The sequence below is a fragment of the Rhopalosiphum maidis genome, chromosome 2, assembly GCF_003676215.2.
Source record: "Rhopalosiphum maidis isolate BTI-1 chromosome 2, ASM367621v3, whole genome shotgun sequence".
Classification (NCBI taxonomy): Eukaryota; Metazoa; Arthropoda; class Insecta; order Hemiptera; family Aphididae; genus Rhopalosiphum; species Rhopalosiphum maidis.
This window is the reverse complement of record NC_040878.1, coordinates 55,194,350-55,214,214: the sequence shown is the minus strand read 5'-3', so window position 1 is coordinate 55,214,214 and position 19,865 is coordinate 55,194,350. Positions and strand designations below refer to the sequence as shown.

The following is a 19,865-nucleotide window of genomic DNA, read 5'->3' as shown; positions in this document are numbered from 1 at the left end:
GTACACAAATAAAAATTTGTTTTCCAATTTGTTAAAAAAAAAACATAGGTTCTTGTAATAATACATTTGTTTTAATCCTCATCTGCCGAATGCCATTATAGTAAACTATTAGTCTTTAAGATGTATCCATATTTTAAATCTTTATTACATATACCTTGTCTATACTTAGTAAAATATTTTGATATGTCAATGTCATGAAAACCTATAGGTATACAATTAATTAGATATGTTAATTATGATACCATATTCATTTATATTATTATTTTTTAATTAAAAGTTACTTATAAATTTAATAGAAAAATTACGTTTCATTATGCTAAATGAAGTACATTTAAAGATTGCTGTTCATTGGGTATTTACTAATTACACATTTATATTTGTATTTGGTGCTCATCAGCATAAATATTATCATATCCAAAACCATCAAAACTGCATAAAATAGGAATTCATGGCCCTAAAAAAAAAAAAAAAAAATTCAAAAATTTTTACTATCTATACTTATTTATATCATACTTGATTTTCAAATTGTCCCATTTTCGAAATAAAAATTATAAGTAAATTACCAAATGCCGTTGTACATAAATTGGCTGCTGAAAGAAATGATTTCATACTTAATGGAGCCTAAAAATTGATTATATAATTAGATAATATCAGTAGAAAGGTATTATTCAGTATAGAACATTAATGTATAAAACGGTACTTAAATATTTCGATACAATAAATATAAATTTGTAACAATTGAGCACTGCAACAATTGAGGGCAATATTGAATATATAAGTACCTAATAAATAATAATAATGGAAATTAATAATTGTCACCTATATATTTCATATTATATTAATATTATTATACTTCAAATTTCAATTATAATTGTATTGTTGACAAATATTCTTAAATTTCAATGCTGAATCTTTATATATATATATATATATATATAAACTCTTAAGTTATATATTAAAAAATAAAATGCCTAATTTCCTTTCGTTTAATTTTCTCGACACCCAATTGTCTGCCCGACAATATACTTAATTGTTGTTTACTCATTTGTTAGGTTACTAATAAATACTTTAAATAATTAATATTACTCAAAGTATTTAGTTAATATAAAATTTAAGTAATTTATTAACTAATGATAATTTTACTTGAGTGAATGAGAATTCCAATAATGTAACCACAAACATTACTTCAGCTATTGTAATTAAAATGATTTGCGGAGCTTGCCATAGAATATGGATATATTTACCCTTTTCCAAGGTGATTAACTTGGCTTTCTAAAATTATAAACCAAATAATTTATGATAACAATTTTTACATTACTTATGTGTTTAAATTAGTTACCGTTTGATTAAAATTATGATGAAATAACAGATCATTAATACTAACAGGAAGAAAATCAACGTTTTGCAATATCAGTTCATTGTCCATGTATATGTCGTAACTAAAAAATAAGTATAAATGCCAGTTAAAAAATAATTCAACGTTTAAACATAGGTACATACATAAAATAACTAAGTGGAAATACTTACGTCCCGAAAGGTAATTCGTAATTTTGATCTTGATTTGTTGAAAGTGAAAAGCTTATTTCAGATAATTTATTATTAGTGTTCTTTAATGTAATCCTTTGACTGAAGAAATTATCATGCAAAATCCTTGTAATAATAATATTATCTAATTAAAATCAATATGGTCTGATAAACCATGTACCTAGTATGAATTCCAATACACCTATATCATAGATATGTATTTACCTAAGATTTGAATTTCCACTCTTTAGTTTCTTCAATTCGTTCAAATGTTTTAATTCAATTTCATTATCAATTTTATAAGTTAAAAAATATGATGAAACCTTAAATTAAATAAATATACATTTTTATAGTTGTTTGTTAAATTACCAAATTGGTTGATAAAAGCATACAATAATTCTAACCTTTCCTTTATCGATGAAAACATTTTGTTTCAGAGTATTCATTTTTAATTTACACATAGGATGCAAGTCTATAGATAAAACATCAGTCTCATTAAATACAGTTGAATTATAGTTAATATGAACTACATCTAACTGTTCAATATTGAAGTTTCCAACCAAAGAACTGGATACGGATACATTACAATCAAAATTATTGTATATTCTTAATTGGCCTTCATTTGACGATATTGTAAAAGTTTGACCCTGAAAAAACTCATTTTAAAATTTGAATAACGAATGTCATACTGATCAACTAATAGCCGTCAGGAACATACTTAATATTATTACCTACATTTTTTCAGTTTTCTTGAGCAACTACGAGTATAAATATTTTAGTTATGAAATTAAAATTTTAACTAAAAATAATCTTATAATATAAACTACTTATTTTATGTTACTTAAAAATATTTTTATTATTGTATAATAAAATATATTGAGCTATTAATATTGTTAGCATCTTTAAATTTTATTTAATACATGTAATGGTCACATGTAACGGCTTTTTAGGGCAATTATTAGTCTGTTTTAGATTATCGTAACAACCATTGACTACATGTGGCTATATACAGTGCCGAACTTAAGGGTCTCAGTACTCCAATGCAGCTATTAAAGAAGGCCGAAGGGGCCTTTTTTTGGTACATAACCGGGGGCCTGAGTGGCGGGATGGAGTAGGTGAAGTTCGGCACTGGCCACTGGGTATAGAGCTAAGTTATTTTTTATAATACAAGCAAACAGATATATTATCTAAATATTGTCTCAAAACAATTTAAACATAATTTAAATTTTCAACATTTAATTTTTTTATTTTAAAATTCGAATACAAAATCAAATAAAAATAAAATATAAAACCAATATGTCATTTCCTCAAAAATAATATCCTCAATAAATTTTGAAATAGTTGATATACTCTAAGATTACTCAAAACTCGTTAAAAATTTTTAGTGATAGCGTTTTATCTATGTTACGCGTGGGTCTGAGAGAGAAAACAAATATTGCGCTAACATCATCTTAAGTAAAAGGTTTTAATTTTAATTAATGTTTTAAAGTAAGTATAAAATAGTATTCATTATTTAATGATCCTAAAATGATTATGCTCAAATCTCTATAAGGTAGACACATTTAATGTTTTTATTAAAATAAATTTGAATTTACATAGAGTTTGACTTGAATGAATGCGATCCGTTTTTAAATTTTACTAACGTTATTATTAATTTCAAAAAAATCAAAAAACTAATCATTCGTAACTTTTTCAATTTTTACCAACTAATTTTTTTTTATCGGTTTTTTTAAATAACTATTTTAAGGTTACAAATAGTTTAATAGATGGATTTAATTTTGGTTAACTGAAACAAAAGTGTTTTAAAATTTGCTATTTGCTGTTTTATTAAAATGTCTACTGATACTGATTCGCGAAAATATATATAATACAATTTTTAAATACTTACAATTATCGTGTATTGAACAACTGCAGCACACACAAACGATGATGCAGCAATGAGCCCCCCTAGAGTGACTTTTTTTAAAGGTGTATTTATACCAATTTTATACAAAAGTGGATAGACTATGGCATTAAAAAGTGGTATAAATATTAAAACGAACAAGGGATTAATTAAATGCATTTGGTCAGGCTTTATAGACCAATTTAAAAAATCTATCTTGCCATTCATTAGAGTTCCTTGTAAAATCCAACGAGAACCCTGAAAAGTTAAATAATATAGAAAAAAAATATATAATAAGTTTAGTACATTTATTTATTATTTATTTTTTACATTTATAATCAGAAGGAGTTAGGGGGTGAGTCATTAATGCTATATAATAAATTAGTCATGATATATATATATATCTAGATAGTTGAAAGATTTATTTAGAATCATTAATCTGATATAAAATGATAAAATATATACATTGGATATGTGCATATAATTAAATGGCCATACATGTAAAATATCTTTATGAACTTAATCTTTTACAATGTTCACAGAAAACTTACTTGTTGATCAAAAAGTGCATAAAACATTGGGACTGGAATAAACAAATACATAACGGTTAATGCTGACCTCAATTCAGATATTTGTTGTGTATTGTACTTATCATCTGCATATTCCAACCAATATTTCCTTTTCTCTTCATTTGAAGAAGTGGTTATTTTTTTTTTCAATGCATGCTTTTATGGAAAACATAAATAATATCAAAATATAATAGTCATTTTATTCTGTGCTTATATAATGTACCTATATAGGTATATATTTGGCGTTATAACTTATTAATAATAACTAATAATTTATTAATTATTAGTTTGGCATAGGTGTAAATATAAATACAAAATAAATATGTTTGATTAAAGTTATTAATTTAATACTCTTACACATATGCATCCAATTGAAGTTGTAATGATACTGGACTTAGGTTTAATGATCTTGTACAGATTTTTGCCACATATAAAGAATACTTAACATTCATAAAAAAAAAAATGAAATATAAATATTAAATATTTAATACTGTGATAATACTGCTTATAAGTTTATATAAATTATAAAAGTAAATAAACCTTATAACAATAAAACAAAATATTCAAAACAATAATTTCTTACTTAGTAAATAGTAGGTATATACTAAGCAGACATACGAATGTACGCATAAGGTATACCTAATAGGTATGAATTATAATTGTTTAACAAAATTGTAATGTTAGATACTTGGAAAATATTATAAAAATACATTTTATTATATATACTAATGCAGTTAGTTATGTCATATAGTTTCGTATTTAATATTGCATTAATCAATTTATTCTATTTTAATAAATGATAGCTATCTAGTCGTTCCTCATCGGAATATTGTCGCGGTCCCGTAATGACTTATGTTAAATATCTTACCCATTGAAATCACCATAAGAATAGCAGGTACCCCAAATGCTAATGGAAAACATGAATCTTTACCAAAACATTGAACCGATTTCCTCAGTTCCGGTGTAATGAACGACGATAGCAATGACCCTAAATTGATAGTAAAGTAAAATATCGAAAAAAACATTTGCAACTGATGTTCTTGATCTGGCAGCACAAATTGATCACCTCCAAAAGCAGAGACGCATGGTTTTATACCACCTGCTCCGATCGATGTTAACAATAATCCAATTATTGTAAATGATCTGTAAAGTTATATAATACATATTTTAGTAAATTTTTTTTTTGTCATATTTATTTTTATTTGTACAATCTGTATAAAATATATTTACAATAAGCACAATAGATGGGGGATATATATAATAGGTCATGATTGGCTTGATTAAAGGAGCTATTCAGTAATAGCACTTCATGCCATGGATGGTAGTGGTTAGTTGACTAGTCGACTAGCAGATCACGGCACCAGCTGCACTTTAAACGTCTGCCAGGGTCGCCCGGGAGTGTTCGAGTGGAGAGGTTTAGGATGAGGGGGTTACGATGATTTGCAAGTTTAAGGTGGAAACGTTTGTATAAGATTTTAGCAACGTTTTTGGCTGTCAGAATAAGGAGGTCCCTAGTGGAGAGTATCATTCGATACGTAAAAAGGCGCTTTGGTTATCTGTCGGATGCATTTGGATTGGAATGTTTGGATTCTGTTTGTGTTGGAGTCTTTGGCTGATCCCCAAAGTTGAATTCCATAGGACCAGATAGGTTTGAGGAGTACCTTATAGATGATAATTTTATTATGCAGTGTGACATGTTTGGATGAAAGGAGAAAGCGAAAGTGAAATTAAAACATTTTTTTTCAGGATAATAACAATATTGATCACAGGTATATTTTAAGCATTGGTCACCCGTAAAAAGGTAAAATACTTTTCAAAAGCTACATAAAAAAGTATGAGTATTTTCTCATTTCTTAAAAAATTTAAATGTGTATATTTCTTAGAAGAAATATAGCTTGTCAACAAATATATTTAAATTTGTGTTATGACTTTTAAAGTCATTTTAAACAGCGTAAAACTTATTGATATATATATAAAGTATTTAAATTAAAACAATTTTATCAATTGACAAATTATTGGACAGTTGATCCTCGTATATTGGCAAATACGATTCTGGACATTTCACCCTTTCTTTAGCTACTTAAAAATTTATATACATATAATTACAAAAATATTAAAATAGGCTAGTTTAAATGTATTTTTCCATTTCTCACTAATATTATTAGTTCTATCTAAACCTAACTGTTTAGTTTTATAAATATTCATTATGTCCAAAAATAATGAAGAAAAAATCCAGGATATTTTTATTGTAAAAATTCTCATGATTAAATTCAGATGGCACAAATGAATTTAAATGTTTTAATATTTTTGATGTAGAAGGAGAAAAGGCTTTCCGAAGATTCAAATATGCACTGTACTACACTACAAGTATTCTTATATTTATTTTAAGGTAATTTAGTATTTAATATAAATATTTTATCGTGTACCTCTGAAAATCTATACTGACTGAAGTCACAAGAGATGCAATAGCCACTAAGATATTTCCCATTGCGTGTATAATAGACAAGATGAAGATAGTCCTGGAAATGTAAAGTAAACATAACATATATAGGTATCTATATAAATTACACAATATAATATTATTATTTTTCTTATATAATAAATTAACAATTGACAAAATAAAATAAAATTTAAAACATGTATAAAATGGTCAAAATGTTTAGGTAAATATTAAACACCTACTTAATTAGGATATATATATATATATATATTTAATAATACTATTAAGCATTATGTTCTATTTCCTATTGGTGTAAACATTTTAACTCTGTGTTGAAATCATAATAATATGTAGGTACTGTGTGTAGTATTATACTACTATGTAGAATGTATGCAACTACGCAGGGTTATTTACACTGAATAATAATAAATTATTATAATGAAAATAAAATTGATGATTCATTTATTAAATAGACTCTAAAACGAAAAATCATTAAGTTCAACACGTTAGAGTACTCTACTAGCATACTAGCATATGATAATTTGCTTGGCTTATACAATGTATTAACTTATTTGTTACGCTGTCACACTGATAAGTTCTAAATGTTTTAATATAAATGGAGTCATTTGGAGATATCCATTTTCCGCCAAAATGATCCTTATCCATTATCACCATTTCCCCTTTCCATCAAAAGTTAAATTCTTAAAAGTTAAAAAAATATTAATATTCTATGAAATTTTTTAGATATTTTTTGCAATAACCTCATGATCCGTATTATTATTATTTCGTAGTATTTTAAATATTATTAAATTAACAAAAATAAGGTTTGTAGAATTTAAAATTTATATTGTGGCTACTACTAGTTAAATTTGTTTAATTTAATTTTATAATTTTTTTAATTTTTGCGCTAAACTATTGATATATTTGTATCGTTAGTAATATTGTATACTAGTTATACTATTCGTAAAAAATTTAATAAATGATTTAAAACTTAAAACTTTGATTCTTTTAACTTTTACACAACAATACTATCTACTTATGTTATAATAATAGATAATAATTGTGTAAACGCTGTGTATAAATTATAAATTCAGGATCTATCTATAATAACACATATGTTAGATAATACACTGGTAAAATTATATTTTAGTATAGCGACATATGATATGTTGTTATCATTATACGAATTAAGGGATTTTGGTTCAAGGGTTCATAAAAAATATATAAATAAAGTTTTTTTGATAAAAATTAGAATTAACATTGTTTCTTAAAATAAACATAGTAATGACGGTTACTGGCAGAACACAATTCCGTCCCATCGTAGTTATTCAGTAGATAAAAAATTAAAAATTAAATAAAATATAATTTATATTTTCATGGGTACCTATCTTTCAATAAGTATTAAAAAAAAGTGTTTATACATAATTAAGAATATTTATCTACTTATTCATTAAAACAACTAATATTTTAAACAACTTGAAATTAATTTACCTATCTAAATCCTTTTTTTTAATTACTTCAAAATACAGTGTTATTACTATAGTTATAAATTAAAATTATTTTTTTATTGTCGTATTATGTTTATTGGTACATAAATTATAATTAACTTTTGTATAAAATAGAAAACTAAAACAGTTTTAAAAAATATTTGTGTGATTTACTTATAACATTATAAATAATCAATAATTTTTTATCGAAGTTAATAAAAAAATTAACGAAAAAATAAAATGTCTATAATATATAGCTCAAAAAGAATTAAAATATTATTAAAATGTTATAATGTATAGAATATGCTAATATTAACATTTGGTGAAAATTTCCAAGTAGGTATCTGCGGTTATTTGTTTTTGAGTTGCGATAAAAAAATAAAAAAAAATTTTTGTATGACTTCTCTTGATTTTGTTTTATTTTACTTGATTGTTTTAATAATCACTGAAAGTTTTTACAATTTTTATCTCTCAAAATTACTAACTAGGTCTAATTGTTATCAGAAACCACCTTTAAAGTTGAAGTTTGAAATATTTTTTCTACTATATTATAATATCGTGTATACAGACAAAAAATACATAAGTTATAAAATCAATAATCCCATCGGGCATCGCTAAGATCTTAAGTATCAGAATATAAAATTATGTATAAATAATAAATATTTAGCGCTTATTTATTTTACTTACTTATATTTTCCCCAGTATGAATCTGCAATGATGGCTCCCAACAATGGTGATAGGAATGAACAGATCAAAAACATATGAAATATAATCGTGGAAGTATCGTGGTCATATTTTTGAATTGTTGTAAAAAATAAAACCAAAATAGCTATGTTCAAATTCATAAATATTTAAAAACTAAACTAACATTTTAATATTAATACGAAAGTTGAGGTATAGTGTATAGAATTACTTTTAAGACCATGATAACTAAACCGTTCACAAAGTTCGTTTCCGAATATATACCAGACTGCTTTTGGATATCCCTATGCATTTATTAAACAATAATTTAGGTAACACGTGGATTAACAAATTAATAAAAATAAGTAACAAGAATAATAATAAAGGTACTCACATTTTCTTTTATTTGCATTGTATAGAACTATATAAAATAAATTATTAAATAAATTTACCAAAATTGTAATATTCGATTAATTATTAAAAAAACGTGATAAAAATAAATACGTTTTCGTTATTAATTTTACATATTTTATGTATTTAATTTACAAGTTGCTGAAATTGAACGGTGTTTGTAATTATATCATGGACCTACCAGTTATATAAAACAAAAAACTATAATAACCATGAAATACTTATTTTAAGTTAATACTTTCACACTACTACACTAGAATCATAATTGAATTGTTTTTATTTTATTACATAATAAGCAACTAAAAAAGTTATAGATAGTTGACTAATCTCTATTTATATTAAGCTTGTTAGCGATTAAACCATTTAAATATCTTTATAACTACTTATTTTCTTGTGCTTGCCAAATTAAATCAAATTTTATAAAAGAAAAGAAAATGACAGTAATTTATGATAACAAACTATATATTATAAGATTAATATTGTATACATAAATATATAATTATAATATAAATTACAATTAACAATAAATATAAAATATGAGTAATTTAAAATGATAACAAAATTAAAATGTAAAATTCTTTCAAGATTTCGGTGAGTTACACATACTTTAGATCTTTGATGTTGTTGCAACTAAATATAATTGTAAGTATATTAAAAAAAATTATCGCTCATTTTTTAGATTGATTATTTGTTACACATTTATATTTATACTTTGCACTCATGAACATAAATAATATTAAGCTTAAAACTGTTAACATTACGTAAAATATGTATTCATGAACCTAAAAATAAAACTTTAAATCATATAATGACTCATTATACAGCATTATTTTAATTATTAATAGCATCTTACTTGATTTTCAAACAATTTCATCTTGGATATAACAACTATAAGTAAATTTCCAACTGCTTGAGTACATAAATTAGCTGCCGATATAAAAGACTTCATACTTAGTGGCGCCTAAATATCGATATAGTTACGGTAAATAAGCTATTTCATCTAATTAAAATAATTGTAATAACACTAATAGAAATACATTTATTTAATGTATTTAAATTTTTTTTATTGTTTAATAAATTTTTATTTATTTTACTTGGGTGAATGAAAATTCCAATAATGTTATCACGACCATAACTTCGCCTACTGTAATTAAAAGCGTTTGAGGAACTTGCCATAGAATATGTATATATTTTCCATTTTGTAAAGTAATTAATTTGGCGTTCTAAATTGTAAAATAATAAAATTTAAATCTTGCAACTGAACAGTTTACTCATATATATAATTTGTTTAAATTAATTACCGTTTGGTTAAAACTATGATGAAATATTAAGTCATTAACACTAGCCGGTAGTAAATCTGTCATTTGCAAAATATTTTCATCATCTAGATATACATCATAACTATAAAAAAAATCAGAATTTCCAATAAAAACATATTTAATATATCCTGATTATCTGCATACAAACCACACTTACGTTCCAACTGGTATTTCATGGTTTGTGTTTTTGTTTAGTGGCAATTTAAAATTTATATCAGACAATTTATTATTAGTATTCCTTAATGTAATGCTTTTTCCCGACAAATTATGACTGTACGAAATCCTAATAAATTTAAAAATATAATGATTAATCTTATAGTATCGTATAAAATCTAATACTGACGACATTTAACGGTATTCCAAGTTAATTATTTATTTCAATATTTTGAAATTATCAATAGGTACTCGTAAAGTCGTAAATACGCAATTACTAGTATTGTGTAAATAAATAGTTGATTGTTTGCTTATCTACAATTTTTGTAGTTATTATTTATTAGTTATTAGGTAGTTATAACCTGCGATTGATTTTATTTTAATATTATACTATACAAGTTGATTTTTTAAGCATGTTCACCACATTTTTATGCTTAAAATATGCATACATCCAAATTTTGATATTTGGAATTTTTAAATGTATAATTAAAGACGATATTAACGAGTGCTTAGATTTTTTACACCATTTAACGAGTATCCTATGACGATGCCAACTTTTGGTTTATTGAAACATATTATGTTTTAAATCAAAATGTAAATCAGGTAAATTTTTTGAAAATGTTGACATACGAGTATACGTATATATATTGCAATTGAAATTTGAACGAAAACTTCCTGAGTTAGTCTACTTTAAATACTAAAGAATAAGTATAATAATCTATGTTTTGAAAATTGTCAAGTGCAATATTAATCCATAAACATTTAGTAATAACTAGGGCTCGGAAGTTGTTGTATTTGCATGTTTTATTTTGAACCGTTAGATTTATTGCTAAGTGAGCTAGAAATTCATTCTAAGACACTACGAAAAACATATCAAAAGTTTATAATGCATATTTTTGCATATTTAGTAATTTTTAGATTTTAAAGCATATTTTATAATTTATGAAGATTTCCTATGAAAATTTTTAAATAAAAAAAATAAATACATTAATATTGAGAGATATTATTAGATATTCTTGAATCATATTTTTTTTTTTTTTAATTATGATTGAAAATTAAAAATCAGAATTATTTTTATTATTTTGCTTTTTCATGTTTATAATATTTTATAAAATATTTCTGCAAATAATAATTTTGTGTAAGAAATAAAATATAAGTGCATATTTTTAGAGAATTTGTACTTTTTTAAGCGATTAAGTGCATGCATATTTAGTACTTTTTAAGTGCATTAAGTTCCGAGCCCTAGTAATAACTATTCATTATTAACGAATATTTTATATAGCATAGCGAATTGGCGAATTATAATTATCGAGCTCGTATCCATTTACAAATTATTTAGTATAGTAGACTATTATCTTTATTCCTTATTATTTAAAGTAGAGTAACCTGAATTTTCGTTCAAATTTCCTTTACAATACGTCAATATTTTCAGAAAAATTACCTGATTCACATTATGCTTTAAATCATATATGTTCTCATTTAAAAAACCACTGTTGGTATTACCACAGGGCAACTCCTTAAATGTTGTGGAAATATCATCTTTAATTATGTTTAAAAACTCCAAAAATCAGAATTTGAATATATGATGCATAAATTAAGCATAAAAATGGTGTGAGCATGCTTAAAAAAATCACTTTGTTTATCTTAAAATAAATTGTCTAACCTGAGATTTGAATTTCCACTCTTCAATTTCTTTAATTCGTTTAAATGTGTTAATTCTATACCATCATTATTTTTAGAAGTTAAAAAATACGATGAAACCTTCAATAAAATAAATACATCTTATAATAGTAGTCCGTCATATAGGTTGATAAAATAAAAAATGGTAATAATTCTAACCCTTTCTTTAACGATGAAAACACGTTGTTTCAAAATACCCGTTTTTAATTGGCACATAGGATTTACGTCTATAGATATAATATCAGTTTTATTGAATTCTTCTACACTATAATTAATGTGAAGTACATTTAATGGTTCAATACTGAAATTTCCAACCAAAGAACCAGATATAGTAACACCGCAATCAAAATTATTGATTATTCTCAATTGACCTTCATTTGACGGCAGTATTAAGGTCTGACCCTATAAAATCAAAAATGTGTTAGTAAACACATATAGGTAAACCATCGTGGTAAACTGGTAAATAACAATAATCATGTATATATAATACATAATATTATGTTTCTCTGTATCTCTGATTTATTTCTCGTTGACACAACATTTTCATGTTACAAAAAAATGTATACTATTTTTAATCATTTATATACGTATGTTTTTTATTTAGTACGATTTAAACCGTAATTACTTCGAATTTATTTTGTGTACGAGCTTAACTTACGAATACCTAAGATACGACTAAGTACCTTTTTAGATAATTTTAAACACGAAAAAACTCTGCGTTACAAATTTTGAAAGTAAATAAGTACTTTTATAAATATTTAAAATTATTATTCACTGTTCACTAAAAAGAGTTTTTAATGTGTCAAACGGTATTTACAGCTATGTTGTGTAGGTACAACATACATATTATATGGTGATATTTTAACGTTAAATGCACTTATCTGAATTTCAGTAAAAAATAAATATATTTATAGATGGTTTACAGTTTCCATAAAACACAAATTTTTTAATGTAATTTTTTAGGTTTTTAATTTTTTTTATTGTATATCACTGCTTATTATAAACAAGAATATTAGGTACCTATATTTAAAATTGTTGTATATATATATATAAATAAATATCGAATATTGAATTAATGGTATAAGCCTTAATTAGCAGTGACGTGAATACAATTTGCGGTACACGTGTTTTTCCTGATTATATTTCACATGTTACTACATACTCAGATACTCTTATCTATAATTTATATATATATATGCCTATTTTTAATACCATTGCGGCATTGCTTCAATATAATAAAAAAATTCGTATTATTATGTCAAAATATGTTCCACTCCTGGTTCGTATAAATAAGTAAAAAAAATATATGAATTATTTTTGGTTTATGAATTATTATTTATTATAAATAATATATATTTTATTGTTATTATATCTATTTAATTTTTTAGATTAAATCTATAACAAAGTTTAAATTAAAAAACAATTATTATTAATATATTTACCAATTTAATCTTATTAAAGTTATAAAGGTATTATAATCTTGTTTTAATGATCTCTCAATAATATTTTATTAGGTACTAACTTATTATAATCTACTTGTCATGGAAATTTCGTGCACATTGAGTATTGACAACAGTTTAAGTGTGACTGTTACAAATTTATAGGTACTTATAATAATCTATCATTTACAAGTCACTAGCATATCACGCTTGAAAAAAATGCTCGACGTAAACAAACGAATACTTACGAATATTAATCGATAATCGTAATTTATATTTAACCTTTTTTATAATTTTAAAATTATCCGGTACAAATACGTAAATTCTTGAATTATTTATTTATATTAATTATCGACTACAGCGAGGTCGATACAGATACAAGTGTATAAATAAAGTCAATAGTAAATATATCTCTTTAAAATATTAGATTTAGCAACAATGAAAATAGTCAATATGATAATGTTTACAGTTTAAGTATTCATATATTTTGTTTTAGTTTTGTCTTGTCTGATAAATTCCAAATAATTGCAGTATACTAAACAACAGCGTTCATATACCCGAATTATTAATAACCGAAATTATTTTTATAGTATTTAATAATTTTCTAATCATTTGTATTAGCTAATCTATTAATTTTAAATTTTAAACAATGTATATAATTCATAAATTTGTATAAGTATTAATTTATGAAAATTCTGATCTTCGTTTTAACCTATTTAGTGTATATATTATTATATACATAAGTGCAATTTTAGAGAGGCTTGGGAGGCTAAGCCCCCCTAAAATTGCACTATTATTAATGACTAAAAGTAGATACTTACAATAATTATATACTGCACAACAGCAGCACATACAAACGACGATACAGTAAATAGGCCACCTAAAGTGACTTTTTTTAGAGGTGTATTTATACCAATTTTATATAAAATTGGATAGACTACACCATCAAAAAGTGGTATGAATATCAAAACGAATAACGGATTAATGAAATGTACTTGATCAGGCTTAATTGACCAATTTAAAACATCTATCTTTCCATTCATTAGAGTTCCTTGCAATATCCAACGAGAACCCTGAAAATTAAAATCGTCAATATTAATTAAATTTTTTTTATTTTACATCTATATAAAATATATTTAGAATAAGTCATAACAAAGAAATATAATTTATAGTGGTATGTCATTTTTCTAGTAATAAGTCGTGAAAAACTTAAAAATTTATTTATTTCTTAATTTAGGTAGGCACCTTATATTTTTACAATTCAGATAAAACATGTTATAAAATGAATACTATTATGACATTATGTTCCTATATACATCCAAATGTGAAGAATAACTTCAATTGATACATTTTTTATAAAATAACTTACTTGTTGATCAAAAAGTGTATATAACAATGGTATTGGAATTAATAAATACATGACGTCTAACGCTGCTCTCAATTCAAATATTTCATGTATATTGTACTTATTGTCTGCATAATCCAACCAATCTTTTCTTTTTGCTTCATTTGAAGAAGCTGTGATTTTTTTTTTTAACGCGTACTATTATGGAAAACAAAGATAATATAATATTCAAAACATATTCTATGTAGGTATCTTTATAATTAATAGGTATACAGGATTACTTTTATCAAACAATACTCACTATTTAAAAATGTATTAATATTTAAAAAATATTTTTCTTACATAACTCCCAGCCTCCACTGCAGTCGAAATAAAACAGAAAATATATTCAAAAACGTCAATAGATTTTGAAATAATGAGTGTTTGATAAAAAAATCGCTCATTATACTTAGCAAATTACAAATTATAACTTATCATAGGTAGAAATAATATTAAATACATTTGATAAAAGCTATATTTATTTTTGCTCTTACAAATATGCATCCAATTGAAGTTGTGACGATACTGGATACGGGTTTATTGGTCTTATACAGGTTCTTGCCACTTAAAAAAAACACTTACACATTCATAAAAAAAAAGTATTAATAGGTATCTATTAAAACTATACCAATTTAACGACAAAATGTTAGTGTTCCTTAAAAATAGTTAAAAACAACCAAGTTATTTTTTTATTTTATACTGATAATAAAATTATAATTTATAAGCAGAAATAGTATATACTACATTATAAAATTACTAATTTTTTAATGAAAACTATGTATCTAGTCGGTCATTGTTCAATTAATAAGTTATGAATTTTGCTAATTGGCATACCTATTGAGATCAACATTAAGATAGCAGGAACCCCAAACGCTAATGGAAAACATGAATCTTTTCCAAAACACTGAATTGATTTCCGTAGTTCTGGTGTAATAAATGTTGATAACAAGGCCCCCGCATTGATAGTAAAGTAAAATACAGAAAAGAACTTTCGCAGATGATCCTCTTGATCTGGTAATACAAATTGGTCACCGCCAAAAGAAGAGACGCATGGTTTTATACCACCAGCTCCAATTGATGTTAACAGTAAACCAATTATCGTAAATAATCTGTAAATATATAAAAATGCAATTTTGATATCCCTTTAGCCCTCTATAATAATAATTATGTTATATTTTAATAAAATTAGTATTTTCTCTACATAATATATGTATACGTGAATACTAAGTTATAAACTTCCGAACAACTTTTAATGGTCATGAACTCATAACAATCATATAACACAAAAATAAATACTCATATATTATTAAATTTTAAATGAAAAATTGACCAATTTTCGTACAGTTATTAACTCTAGTATAGTTTCTTTAATTGTTTATAACTGATACAAATGTATGCAAAATATAGGGTAATGTTGTAATAAAACTAAAATATTAATAATAAATAACTAATATAAATCTTTCAAAACTAAAGAAAAATTATATTTATTCCTTGTTTATTTATCAAGTTAGTATTTATAATGTACAAATATTTTACCATACCTCTGGAAATTTAAACTGATTGAAATGATAAAAGATGCAACTGCCACCAAGATATTTCCTATTGCATGTACAATAGACAAGATAAAAATGGTTCTGTAAATTTAAATATAGGCATTATTCATTGGCAACATAAATTTATATTATAATATGCAATTTAAAATAATTAAAAAAAAGTATGAAAAATTAATTATAATATTGATATGATATTGGGATAATTAAATATTAAATTGTTATCATTTTATCAATATAATTAGGAATGAAGGATAGTTTATTATTAACTATTTGAAAGTAAAATACTCAATATAACGTAACTATACATACCTATACATTTTTTTTTTTATCAAATTTATTTATTTAATAATATAAAATTATATTATGTTTTTGTGCACTTTCTTTAAAAATGCCAGTATAATAAAGTTGAGGACTTTTGAACGCAAATTTGAGCATTGAATATTTTAATTATATTAATACTAGTAACATCGATGTCATCAAAATCATCCCACCAACATTTAAAATGGTAGAGATTTCGGCAGCAACTTTCCTAGTTCACAGTTTCGTTAATCACTAATACATTGAAAATTGCAATTTGCTGAATAAATATTTAAAAATATGTTGTTGCATATATGTTATAAAATTAAATAACTATGGAAAAACAATTTTAATTATATAGGTATGTACAATGTACAATATATTATTCTATTCCCTCGATCACAAGAAAGGTAAATTTAATCTAATTTTTAATAAAAATACTGAATGTAACTTAATTATTTACACCTTTACTGACATATGTTTCATAGAATAGGTTCGTATAAATAAATTAAAAAATTTGTCTTAATATTTTTAAGATCTAATTTTGAATATAATAATATATTTATAATTGTATAATAGTGTAAGGTATTAAGTTCATTGATTAAAATATGAATTTATACGATTAATATTTTAATTTGCCAAATAAAATATTAAAATCGTTATATATACTGTTTAAATAATTATCAAAAGTTCAAACGTCAAACAGTTCAAACACGTAAAAGAATAAAAATTATAACTTAGTATTTTCAATATTTAAATATGGTGTTTGAGGAAATTCGTAGTCCTTATAACGATTAACGTTATCAAACTTTTTGATCTAAAAATAAGAAAGTTATCAACGCAAAATAGAAAAACAGGAACATTTTTTAAAACTGTAAAAATAGCTCAAAAATGATAAAATGTATTAAAATTTAAATAAAATCTAGAAATAGCTAAAAGAAATACGTTATGGAAATATCAACGTTTTGTGGATATATTATACATATCTGAATTCCAATAAAAAAAATCAAATTTTTCGGTGTAGCCTAAATATTTCATCTTTCTGGATATTTTTTGTTAGTTCTTACCAAAGAAAACTATTGGGATTTTCCTATTTTTAACCATGGTAAAAACTAGATTAAATTTGAAATTATACCCTCTTAATGTTGAAGATTAAAGCAAATTATCTGCTCCAAACTGGATGATTGACTCATACTAAATCACATACGGACATATGCACCATTGTACAATTAATATATTTTTTGCTTCATACAGAATTTAAATTAAGTTTTTAAAGTCATCTAAAATATATACTATATTGATTTGTATTGGTATATTCAGAGTAATTCCTAAAAGAAGGCAAATGGTTCTTTCGTCTCCATCTTTAGACCCCAACGACGCCCTCACGGTAGTAGGCGTGTTCAGCATTGAACACATATTATTAAGAATCGATTAACATTAACACACTATTATAAAGTATGCAGAGCAATTGTATGTACTTCTACTTTATATAGGTACTTACCTTAGTAATAAATAAGCTATTTTAGAAGTTATTAATCTGTTAATTGCGCTTACTTATATTTCCCCCAGTATGAATCTGCAATGATAGCACCAAACAATGGTGATAAGTAGGTACAGACTAAAAACATATGGAATATAATTGTGGAAGTATCATGGTCATATTCTTGAATCGTTGTAAAAAATAAAACCAATATAGCTAAATACCATAAAATTATAAAAAATTAAAAAATAAAGTATATTAAGGTGTATTATAGTTAAATAAAATACCTTTAAGTCCATAATAACTGAATCTTTCGCAAAACTCATTTCCGATTATATACCAAACTGATTTTGGATACTTCTATTAACAAAGAAAATATTTATATTCGAAGGTTTTAAAATTAAACATTAAATTCGTTAATAATAATAACATAACTCACCAATATTGTTGACATATCAGAATGATGTGAGCTTGTAAGTAAAATAAATTACTGAAGAAGTTATTCAAAACAATTAAGCGAATAATTAAAAAATATTAAATGTAAAATATATGTAAAATATTTTAAATGTAAATATTCACATAAAAAAAATTGTATTTAAATATTAAATTTTACCTATTTTATAACAATCATTGACATATTTTTATGGATCGTCCTCTATACTAACTATTAAAATTACGAGCAGCGTACAAATAGAACGGCATCAGCACAGCGTTGTAATAGTTGTGCTTAAACTAAACTAAACTCACAATAAAATCATATGTTTTTCTTTTAATATTCGAATACTGTTTTTATAGCCGTCTGAAGTATTCCTGTCGGTTTATAAATATGAGCCAAAAAGTCTATGAATGATTCTTACAAAACTAGAAAATTAACAACTGAGCTAACAGTCATTTTTCAATGCAGTATAGTTTTGATATTCCAGCATATATCCAGAATGTTTTTACCACTTTCTATATTATGTTGTATACATTCTATTTCTATAATTTAATTTTGGATTATTATTTAAATAATTCCATGTAATTCAATCTTCCGATAATATTGTTGGAATTTCAACAAGAATTATAAATTTGTCAGTAATAACAATTATAATATCTACATGAATAATTTAATTAACGTGTAATAAATATTAAATACAGATAATTTTTCAATTCGATTTTTGTTTAAATGTCTAGTTTTTCGATAATCCGGCAGTATCTACTATGGTGTCGGATTAACAAGACTACTGTATATTTTGAAAAAAAATTAAATACATAAAATAGGTAGTGCAAATAATGAAAAATATAAATAAATTTAAACAGCCAAATTCATCATATCTAATACTTTAAACTTGGTCGTTTATTATAAATGTAATTAATTGCAACGTTTAATACGTACTATGCTAATAATATATACCTACGTGGCTACGTCTTATATACTGTATAGCGTGAAAGCAAATGAAACAATATGAGACATCGTGCCTGAATACCGGAGGTATTTTTATTATTATTATTTTTTTAATTTTTATCAGTAATTTAGTAAATACTACAGTATCCAAACTTATTTTCAGATATTTTAGCAAATCGTGT

General features: G+C 24.1%; 2 protein-coding genes across 4 annotated transcripts; both read right to left on the bottom strand.

Annotated features, from left to right (window-relative positions):
- Nucleotide 1: 1 nt before the first annotated feature.
- Nucleotides 2–8,995, bottom strand: LOC113551547 (peptide transporter family 1-like). 2 transcript variants are annotated; one of them, XM_026953844.1, is made up of 15 exons: nucleotides 8,816–8,995; nucleotides 8,590–8,731; nucleotides 6,402–6,494; nucleotides 4,844–5,118; nucleotides 4,333–4,415; nucleotides 3,958–4,131; nucleotides 3,413–3,664; nucleotides 1,929–2,171; nucleotides 1,750–1,847; nucleotides 1,528–1,650; nucleotides 1,340–1,439; nucleotides 1,144–1,272; nucleotides 514–621; nucleotides 330–454; nucleotides 2–202 (listed from the first exon to the last, which is right to left on the bottom strand). In XM_026953844.1, exons 2-14 carry the CDS (start codon nucleotides 8,661–8,663, stop codon nucleotides 332–334), a joined length of 1,875 nt encoding a protein of 624 aa, XP_026809645.1. In that variant the 5' UTR covers nucleotides 8,664–8,731; nucleotides 8,816–8,995; the 3' UTR covers nucleotides 2–202; nucleotides 330–331. The 2 variants fall into 2 exon arrangements, with proteins under 2 accessions (XP_026809645.1, XP_026809644.1); XM_026953843.1 differs by having other exon boundaries at nucleotides 3–202; nucleotides 306–454; nucleotides 8,816–8,994.
- Nucleotides 8,996–9,589: 594 nt separating this feature from the next.
- On the bottom strand, nucleotides 9,590–19,008 carry LOC113551545 (solute carrier family 15 member 1-like). 2 transcript variants are annotated; one of them, XM_026953841.1, is made up of 16 exons: nucleotides 18,913–19,008; nucleotides 18,739–18,789; nucleotides 18,587–18,659; nucleotides 18,374–18,515; nucleotides 16,511–16,603; nucleotides 15,804–16,078; nucleotides 15,464–15,546; nucleotides 14,955–15,128; nucleotides 14,407–14,658; nucleotides 12,306–12,548; nucleotides 12,130–12,227; nucleotides 10,471–10,596; nucleotides 10,296–10,395; nucleotides 10,089–10,217; nucleotides 9,848–9,955; nucleotides 9,590–9,776 (listed from the first exon to the last, which is right to left on the bottom strand). In XM_026953841.1, exons 2-16 carry the CDS (start codon nucleotides 18,751–18,753, stop codon nucleotides 9,663–9,665), a joined length of 2,025 nt encoding a protein of 674 aa, XP_026809642.1. In that variant the 5' UTR covers nucleotides 18,754–18,789; nucleotides 18,913–19,008; the 3' UTR covers nucleotides 9,590–9,662. The 2 variants fall into 2 exon arrangements, with proteins under 2 accessions (XP_026809642.1, XP_026809643.1); XM_026953842.1 differs by lacking the exons at nucleotides 16,511–16,603; nucleotides 18,913–19,008 and having other exon boundaries at nucleotides 18,739–18,875.
- Nucleotides 19,009–19,865: the final 857 nt, after the last annotated feature.

Coding starts and splice junctions, on each gene's coding strand:
- LOC113551547 (XM_026953844.1), bottom strand. CDS start 8,663: ATGTTTTTGATCTGTTCATTCCTATCACCATTGTTGGGAGCCATCATT. Junction 1,273..1,339: donor ATCATAATTTTAATCAAACG/GTAACTAATTTA, acceptor TTATAATTTTAG/AAAGCCAAGTTAATCACCTT. Junction 455..513: donor TGGGACAATTTGAAAATCAA/GTATGATATAAA, acceptor TTTTTTTTTTAG/GGCCATGAATTCCTATTTTA.
- LOC113551545 (XM_026953841.1), bottom strand. Junction 16,079..16,510: donor ATCAGTTTAAATTTCCAGAG/GTATGGTAAAAT, acceptor ATATATTTACAG/ATTATTTACGATAATTGGTT. Junction 15,129..15,463: donor CTTCAATTGGATGCATATTT/GTAAGAGCAAAA, acceptor TTTCCATAATAG/TACGCGTTAAAAAAAAAAAT.